Source organism: Micromys minutus, assembly GCF_963924665.1.
Source record: "Micromys minutus genome assembly, chromosome: 23".
Lineage (NCBI taxonomy): Eukaryota > Metazoa > Chordata > Mammalia > Rodentia > Muridae > Micromys > Micromys minutus.
In genome coordinates this window covers 29,704,527-29,713,720 of record NC_137958.1, presented here as the reverse complement: position 1 = coordinate 29,713,720, position 9,194 = coordinate 29,704,527, and the positions used below count along the sequence as shown (strand labels likewise).

General features: G+C 37.0%; 1 protein-coding gene across 1 annotated transcript; it reads left to right on the top strand.

Annotated features, from left to right (window-relative positions):
- Window positions 1-3,786: 3,786 nt before the first annotated feature.
- Window positions 3,787-8,544, top strand: SAMD9 (sterile alpha motif domain containing 9; the record flags this gene model as incomplete). Its single annotated transcript, XM_080936510.1, has 1 exon — window positions 3,787-8,544. The coding sequence occupies one exon, from the start codon at window positions 3,787-3,789 to the stop codon at window positions 8,542-8,544; it is 4,758 nt and encodes a 1,585-aa protein (XP_080792636.1).
- Window positions 8,545-9,194: the final 650 nt, after the last annotated feature.

Genomic DNA, 9,194 nt, shown 5'->3' with positions numbered 1-9,194 from the left:
ATGAGGATGAACTAGAAGGACTGTAAGAATCCATAAGAGGGAGGGAAGCTGGGTGTGCCACCTGGATCTGTGTGGGCTCCTGGATATGGGGGCAGAGAAGAAGCCACAGCAGGTTGTCTGCTACAAAGCTGAGGGTGAAAGTGGATGCTTGTAATTGGAGAAGAGGAGCAAAAGTGATGATCACTTACCCTGATTCCCTGGCTATGATGGCCAGAGGGTATCCAGGGAATAACTATAGGTGTTGTTGGCTAGGACAAAGGGATGAGGCAGGGGAAGAAGGCTGTAGGAAGATATGCATGATCACTGGGAATGAGAGCAGAGAGGAAGAAGAGACTGCAGCGGATGGTTTGCTACAAAGAACACCCACATACACCCACACAGACACATACACACACACACACACACACACACACACACACACACACACGGTTTATTGGAGTGGTTTACAGTCTGTAGTCCAGGTAATCCAACAATAGCTGTCTGTGAATGGAAGGTCCAAGAATACTCAGTCCACAAGGCTGGATGTCTCATCTGGTCTTCAGTATATGCTGGGATTCTAAAGAGCTGTAATCAGATGCCAGAGAAAAAATGGACTTGCTAGCAAGGTAATCATAATCAGGCACATAGAAAAAGCTTTTTTCTTCTTCTGTGTCTTTACACGGATATCCATTAGAAGGTATGGCTTGGATTAAAGGTGTGTCTTCCTACAAAAAAAAAAAAAAAATCTGAACTAGAAGTAGATTCACCACCTTAAACCAAGCAATACATCTCTTATAGGTGTACTTGATTATACATTCATTCATTCACTGTAGTTACTTTAAGATTACAACCCATTACTTGAGTGTAGTTCATACAAGACGTAATTAAGTTGACAACTAATACTAGCCACCCTACTGGACCTGGCTTGAACTTCTAAGAACCTCAAAGCCTACCCCCCAATGTCACTTTCTCCAAAAAGGTCACAACTCCTACTTCTTTAAAATAGTGCCTGAGAATTCCAATACATGGAACCATAGGGGAGCAAGTCTTATTTAAATCACTACAATGCTCAAAATTTGTTTCTATAGTAATTTTATAAAATCCATTAAGCTGAAAATTATGTGTGTTCACCATGTGCACCCGCATAAAATATAAACTAAAATTCACTAAATAAGTGCATTGAAATCTTAAAGATCACATTGTGCTTGGCAAGCATTCTGCGTGATTTCTATTATTTAAATTTTGTTGAAGCTTATAATTTAGAAAATAAAAAATCTTGACTATTAAAATTGTATTTTGTTGTTATTGGAGTAGTCTATAAATGCGATTTAGAGCCTATTGATTGATGGTGATGGTAAATTGGTAATGTTAAATTCTTCTGTATGTTCCCTGTTCCTGTTTAACTATTGCCTCAACTGCTATACATGTAGATTTGCTAAAAATCGCAAAGTCCTATCAGTGTTTACATCACACAGTTACCAACAGTTTTACCTGGTGCAAACATCTTTAAAAGTTCTGTGACATCTTGTTGGGTCAACTTTTATCGATATCTAATACCCCAGTCTGTGATTATTTTCTTTATACCGTTATCTACTTTGGCTGTAGTTAGTTAGTATAACTTCTTCTATGTATACTTTTACTTTCAGTGTGTTCAACTCATATTTCAATTGGACACCTTATACTCAGGATGCAGTGTGGTCATATCTTTAATCAAAACTACCAAACTCAGTGTTTTTAATTTCTACATCTAAAGCAATTGTAGTGAAAGTCATCATTGATATGTTAGGGTCAATCCTGCTCTTGTGCTCACTATAGTCTCAATTTTCCTTGTCTATCTTATTTTTCTGTGTTCTTCTGAGTTACTTGAGAATTTTTCTATTACATATGTATGAATACTTTAATGTTACTTTTAGTATTACTTTTATAGCCTTTAAAATGATTTCTCTATTTTACTATGCATATGTATATGATGTATGTGTATGTATATGTGTATGTATATGTGTATGTATATGTATATGATGTATATGTATATGTATATGATGTATATGATGTATATGTATATGTATATGATGTATATGATGTATATGATGCATATGAATATGAATATGAATATGTATATGTATGTGTATATGTATATGTATATGTGTATATGTATGTGTATGTATATGGTGTATGTGTATGTATATGTATATGTGTATGTGTATGTGTATATGTATATGTATATGTGTATATGTATATGTATATGTGTATGTGTATGTATATGGTGTATGTGTATGTATATGTATATGTGTATGTGTATGTGTGTATGTGTATGTGTATGTGTATATGTATATGTATATGTATATGTATATGTATATGTATATGTATATGTGTATGTGTGTGTGTGTGTGTGTGTATGTGTATGTGTATGTGTATGTGTATGTGTATGTGTATGTATATGTATATGTATATGTATATGTATATGTATATGTATATGTATATGTATAGATACACACACAACTTATGTCCATCTAGTAATATCCTTTTGCTATTAGAGTAAAATGTTGAAACCTGTTTATGACAATTTCATCCTGTCTGAGTTACTGAAGCCTACCTCTTTTTGCTTACCTACCCTGTGCAATGGGATTCAATAATAGAAAAAAATTCTCAGTCAATGGCATACATGTTCTCTAACTAGAAAAATGTTGATGAGTAACTATGTCTGACCTCTCCTAAAGGTCAATTACCTTGATTATCCATCAGAATACCAATTTAACATTTACCAAATTGAAAAACCAATCAGTAACTCAAAATATTAAGTATTTTATGTCTATCATTAATCTTTAATTAATATTTGGTTATTCCACTTCTAACTATGCTTAAGTCTCATATGATTTGTCTTTATCACAGCAAGTTGAACAAATTATACTTAGTTATATATTTAGTTTCATATTTGTTGAGGTTTGGTCTGTTGCTATATACTGTGATGCTAAACACTGGCCCTGGTTGCTTCGAGGGTAGAGAATCCATACTTACAACAAGTGATGCTGTGTGACTTTTCTCCTTAATTTAAAGCTATTGTTTATATAAAGATGCTGACAAACTATAGATGGACAGGAGAGGTGGGTGGGGTTTTGGGTCCTGGGCTTGGGGTCTGAGGAGACCATGAGGGGAAGAGAAGAAGGTGGAGAAAAGAAAAGACACCATGGGGTAGGTGAGTCATCAAAACATGGCAATGACCTCTGGTCAGTTGGAGTTAACAGCAGCCCAGATGGAACATGGCAAGTTATAACTCAGGATTATTGATGGGGAGGTAGATTCTAACAGCTCAGAAGGTAGACACCAATCCAGCCTGAGTGCTTTGAAAGGTTTATCACAAATGTAAACCTTTTGTGCCTTTTATCTGGGAACTGAATGATCAAAGATATAGAAAACCCTGATTTCAGATTAAACTATACTACAACACATATTTTTCTTTTCTTCTATATAGCAGAGTTAAATATAATTAGTAATAAAACACATGTTCTAAGTGGCAACCATATAGAAAAGCATCATCTATGAATGAAAGCATCCCCAACATATATTTAGAATATAAAGTAAAAAGAGAAAAGAGAATTGGAAATAATAAGCTACAATTCATGTAAGAATAAGTGCTGTCATTTATATTTGCTGGTATTTCTCTTGGTTGTTACAGAATAAGCTGGTGTCAAAAATTTTGTTTTCAAATGCTGTGACATGCACATTTTACCCATTTAAAAACAATGCTTCACATTTTTGTTTCGAAACTATAACATTATTTTTTTTCTCTTCTCTATACAGCTAATCAGAATGGCAGCAACCCTCAACCTTCCAAAAACCACAGATGAGTGGACAAAAGAGGATGTCAACCTGTGGCTTGAAAGTCATAGGATTGACAAAAAGCACAGGGAAATCTTGATGGAGCAAGACGTGAGCGGAGCAGTCTTGAAGTGGTTAAATGTAGAGCGTCTTGTGTCGATGGGAATAACCCATGGGCCAGCCATCCAAATAGAAGAGCTATTCAAAGAATTGCAGAAAACACCTAAGAAGACAAAAGGCAGAAAAAATATTCCTAAAACCCACACAGAAAGTAGAGAGACTTCAAAGGAAAACCAAAGAGCTGAAGAGAACTCATGTAAGGCTGATGCTTCCACAGTGAGCCCAGAAGGGAGCTCACATAAGGCTGCATCGAGTCCAGAGGCTAAAGGTTCTAAATTAGAAAAAAATGAGCCGGTGGAAGATCAAGCAGTCGAACAGGATAAGCAGTCACCTCCAGGACCAACATGCATGCCATATCCTTTCAATGAATTCAGTAATCCCTATCGTTACAAATTACATTTCATCCTCCAGCCTGAAACAGGGCCACTCAATCTAATTGACCCAGTACATGAATTCAAAGCCTTAACAAACACAGAGACAGCCACAGAAGAGGACATAAAGATGAAATTTAGCAATGAAGTCTTCCGGTTTGCTTCAGCTTGTATGAACTCACGTACTAATGGCACCATTCATTTTGGAGTCAAAGACAAACCCCAAGGAAAGATTGTTGGCGTGGATCTCACCACTGTCACTAAAGATGCACTCATTGACCACTTCAATCTGATGATAGCCCAGTATTTTGAGGTCCATCAAGTCCAACAAGCCAAGAAGTGCATCCGAGAGCCAAGATTTGTGGAAGTTTTACTGCCAAATAGTGCTCCATCTAACAAATTTGTTATTGAGGTCGATATCATTCCACAATACTCAGAATGCAAAGAAGACTACTTCCAGGTCAAAATGCAATACTGTAAAAACCAAACGTGGCAACAAAATCCAAAATATTCAGTCTTTGTGAGAGGTGGACCCAAAAGTAAGGACATCATCGGGAATAAAGCTGATTTCAAAACGTTTAAGTTAGACTTAAAAGCACTGTCAGACTCTAGGAAAGAAGCAGAAAAGAAATTCAAAGAGAAACCAAATGGAAAGAACACTGAGGGGCAAAAGCTAATTGACCTGTTGACAGGAAATAAGGATCTGTTAGATAACTCATACTATGAATGGTACATTCTTGTAACAAATAAATGCCATCCAGATCAAACCAAGCACATAGACTTCCTGAAAGAAATTAAATGGTTTGCTGTATTAGAGTTTGATCCTGAGTCTGAGAGTGATGGTGTGGTCAAGGCTTTCAAGAAAAGCCGAGTAGCAAACCTCCACTTTCCAAACCTATTTACAGAAGGAAAATCTACAGCAAGCGAGACGATTTCCAGTCTGAATCTTTACCAGCAACCCAGCTGGATTTTCTGCAATGGCAGGTTAGACCTAGAGAGTGACAAATACAAGCCCTTAGATTCAATATCCTGGCAAAGAGAGAGAGCTTCTGAGGTCAGAAGACTGATTTCATTTCTGACACGTGATGACATAATGCCAAGAGGGAAGTTTCTGGTGGTGTTTTTATTACTGTCCCCCGTGGAAGACCCAAGAGACCCCCTAATTGAGACTTTCTGTGCTTTCTATCAAGATCTCAAAGGAATGGAAAATATACTGTGTATTTGTGTACACCCACATATATATCAGGTATGGAAAGACCTACTTGAAGCAAGATTATCAAGACAGCAAGATGAATTATCAAGCCAAAGCATCTCTACTTTAAATCTTGCAGAGATAAATGGCACTATTCTTAAATTAAAATCGTTAACTCAGTCTTCAAAGCGATTCTTGCCATCTGTTGGCTCATCTACCGTCCTTCTGAAAAGGGAAGAAGAGATTATGACTGCCTTGGAGATTCTTTGTGAAAATGAATGTGAAGGCACACTCTTGGAGAAAGATAAAGAGAAACTACTTGAATTCAAGACATCCAAAGAGGAAGACTTCTATAGGGGTGGCAAAGTGTCTTGGTGGAACTTTTACTTTTCTTCTGAAAACTATTCTTCATCATTTGTCAAAAGGGATAAATATGTAAAACTTGAAAAAAAGATTCAAGAATGGGCAGAGTCTTCTCAGCCAGTGTGTGCAAAAATTATTCACCTGTACCATCATCCAGGCTGTGGAGGGACCACTTTGGCCATGCATATTCTCTGGGAACTAAGGAAAAAATTCAGATGTGCTGTGCTGAAAAATAAGACAGAGGACTTTTTAGAAATTGGAGAACAGGTAACAAATTTAATCACTTACGGAGCAACAAACCATCAAGAGTATTTACCTGTGTTGCTCCTTGTTGATGATTTTGAAGAGCAAGACAATGTCTACCTTCTTCAGGCCTCGATCCAAACGGCCGTGGCTAACAAACACATTCGGTATGAGAAGCCTCTAGTGATCATTCTAAATTGTACAAGGTCACAAAATCCAGAGAAAAGTGCAAAGATCCCAGACAGCATTGCCTTAGTGCAACAGCTCTCTGATAAAGAACAGAGAGCATTTGAGCTTAAGCTGAAAGAAATCAAAGAACAGCATAAAAACTTCGAAGATTTTTATTCTTTCATGATCATGAAAACCAACTTTAACAAAGAGTACATAGAAAATGTGGTCAGGAACATTCTGAAAGGGCAAAATGTCACTACCAAAGAAGCAAAGCTTTTCGCTTTCCTGGCTCTCCTTAATGCATTTGTACCTGAAACTACTATTTCTCTTTCACAGTGTGAGCATTTCCTAGGAATCTCAAACAAGAAGGCTTTCTGGGGGACAGAAAAGTTTGAAGACAAGATGGGTACCTACTCCACAATTCTCATCAAATCAGAGGTGATCGAATGTGGGAGCTACTGTGGAGTGCGCATCATTCACCATCTGATTGCCACTCTCTCCCTGGAAGAATTGAAGAGAAGCTACAATTTGAGCAAAAGTAAAATTGTGATGGATATGCTAACAGAAAATCTGTTCTATGACACTGGTATAGGAAAAAGCAAATTTTCCCAAGATGTACAAACACTGCTGCTCACGAGACAGCGCAATGAACATGAAGGTGAGACTGGAAACTGGTTTTCTCCATTCATTGAAGCCTTACATAAAGATGAAGGAAATGATGCAGTTAAAGCTGTATTACGCGAAGCTACCCGTAGGTTCAACCCCAATGCATTCATCTGCCAAGCTTTAGCGAGACATTTCTACCTTAAAGAGAAGGATTTTGAAAATGCTCTATACTGGGCAAAACAAGCAAGAAAGATACAGCCTGATAATTCTTACATCTCAGATACACTAGGTCAAGTCTACAAAAGTAAACTAAGATGGTGGGTAGATGATAACATAAAAAGTGGAATCATCTCGGTGAATGAGCTAACTGAACTTTTAGATTTGGCGTGGCATGCATCAAATGCTTTCAAAGAATCTCAAAAGCAAACTGAAGACCGAGAATATGAAGGGAAGGAAAGGCTTAATCAGATGTCAAAAAGGAGGTACGATACTTACAACATAGCTGGTTATCAAGGGGAGATAGAAGTTGGCCTCTTCACCATCCAGATCCTCCAACTCCTTCCTTTTTTTAACAACAAGAATGAACTATCTAAACGAGATATGATCAACTTTATATCAGGAAATTGTGATATTCCAGGGGATCCAAATGAGTTTAAGTCAGTACTGAAGAATTTTATTCCTTATCTAACTAACCTGCAGTCTTCTTTGAAGAAATCCTTTGATTTTTTTGATGATTACTTTGTCCTTCTAAAACCCAGAAACAATATAAAGCAATATGAAGAGGCTAAAAGTCGGAAAAAGGTGGCTGTGTATTTTAAGAAGTATGTTGACATATTTGGCCCCTTGGAAGAATTACAAAATCAAAATTTTAAATCAAAGCTCAGCCTACCACTAGAAGTAGAAAGGACTCGGAGAAGCCTCGAAGCTCTAAAAGCAGACAAGTTTTCTGGACTTTTAGAATATCTTACCAAAAATCCAAAAGATGCTGTGATCTTCATGGAAAATATCATGAATAAATACACTTTCCTTCTTGAGCAGTGTGTTTTCAAAATGCAGCAAAAGGAAAAGCAAAACTTTATCTTGGCCAGCATCATTCTCTCTTGTATTAACCCTACCTCCACGTTAGTGAAGCCAATTACAAAGCTGAAAGAACAGCTTCGAGAGATCCTGCAATCAATAGGACTGACTTACCAGTTTTCTGAACCTTATTTTCTAGCCTCTCTTTTATTCTGGCCAGAAAACCAGCAACTAGATCAAGATTCTAAACAAATGGAAAAGTATGTCCGGGCACTGGAGAATTCCTTCAGGGGGCAGTACAAACGTGTGTACCGCACAAAGCAACCAATTGCATATTTCTTTCTTGGGAAAGGTAACAGTCGGAACAGACTCATCCACAAAGGAAAAATTGATGAAAAATTTGAAAAGGGATCAGACATTAATTCCTGGTGGCATACTGGAAAAGTATGGGAAGAGAAACAAGTTCAGGACCTTTTGGTTCGTTTACAGGGACGAGCCGAAAACAACTTTTTATACGTAGAGTATGGGATCAATGAAAAAATAACAATACCAATTACACCCACTCACTTAGGTCAGCTAAGAAGTGGCAGGAGTGTAGAAAAGGTATCTTTTTATCTAGGATTTTCCATTGGAGGCCTTCTTGCTTATGACATTAAAATTGTTTAAGATCTTGAGTTTCTTAAGAGAGATAGCTTAGGTATCACTTTGTTTCCCTTTAATTTACTTATAGATAAAACTTAATAATTCTGTGCAGTGGGGGAAGGGATAGTAGTTGAAGAAAAACAAGGCTGAGCCTCACTTGACTGTTTCTGTGCATAGGGTTTTTTTAACTCTTCCCTCTGTGTTGACAAGAAATTCTTCTAAAACATCTGCAGAATAAAATCAAATCGAAATATGCAATTTGTTTTTGTCTTCATAGTCTCACTAGAAACTTGCTGGAGGCGGATTTTCTCTGCCTTCTGCATAAAACTTACCTCCTTAACCTATCAGTTAGCTCTTTACTTTCCAATCGGCAAATGTGTATTATGATATGCAATGTGATTTTGAAATATATATATATATATATACATACTAAAGTAAGCTGGGTAATATACTCATTGCTTTACAAACATTTATGTCTTGGTATAAGAACATTCTAAATTTATTTTCTTGGCCTTTTTCGTTCCCCATGCCCCTCTCTTTGTTTTGAGTTGTTATTTTTAAATCAGGGTTTCTTTACCTAGCCCTGGGTGTCCTGTAACTCATTAAGTAAACCAGGCTGGCCTTGATCTCACAGGCATCTGATTGCTTCTGCCTCCAAGTACTAGGATCAAAGG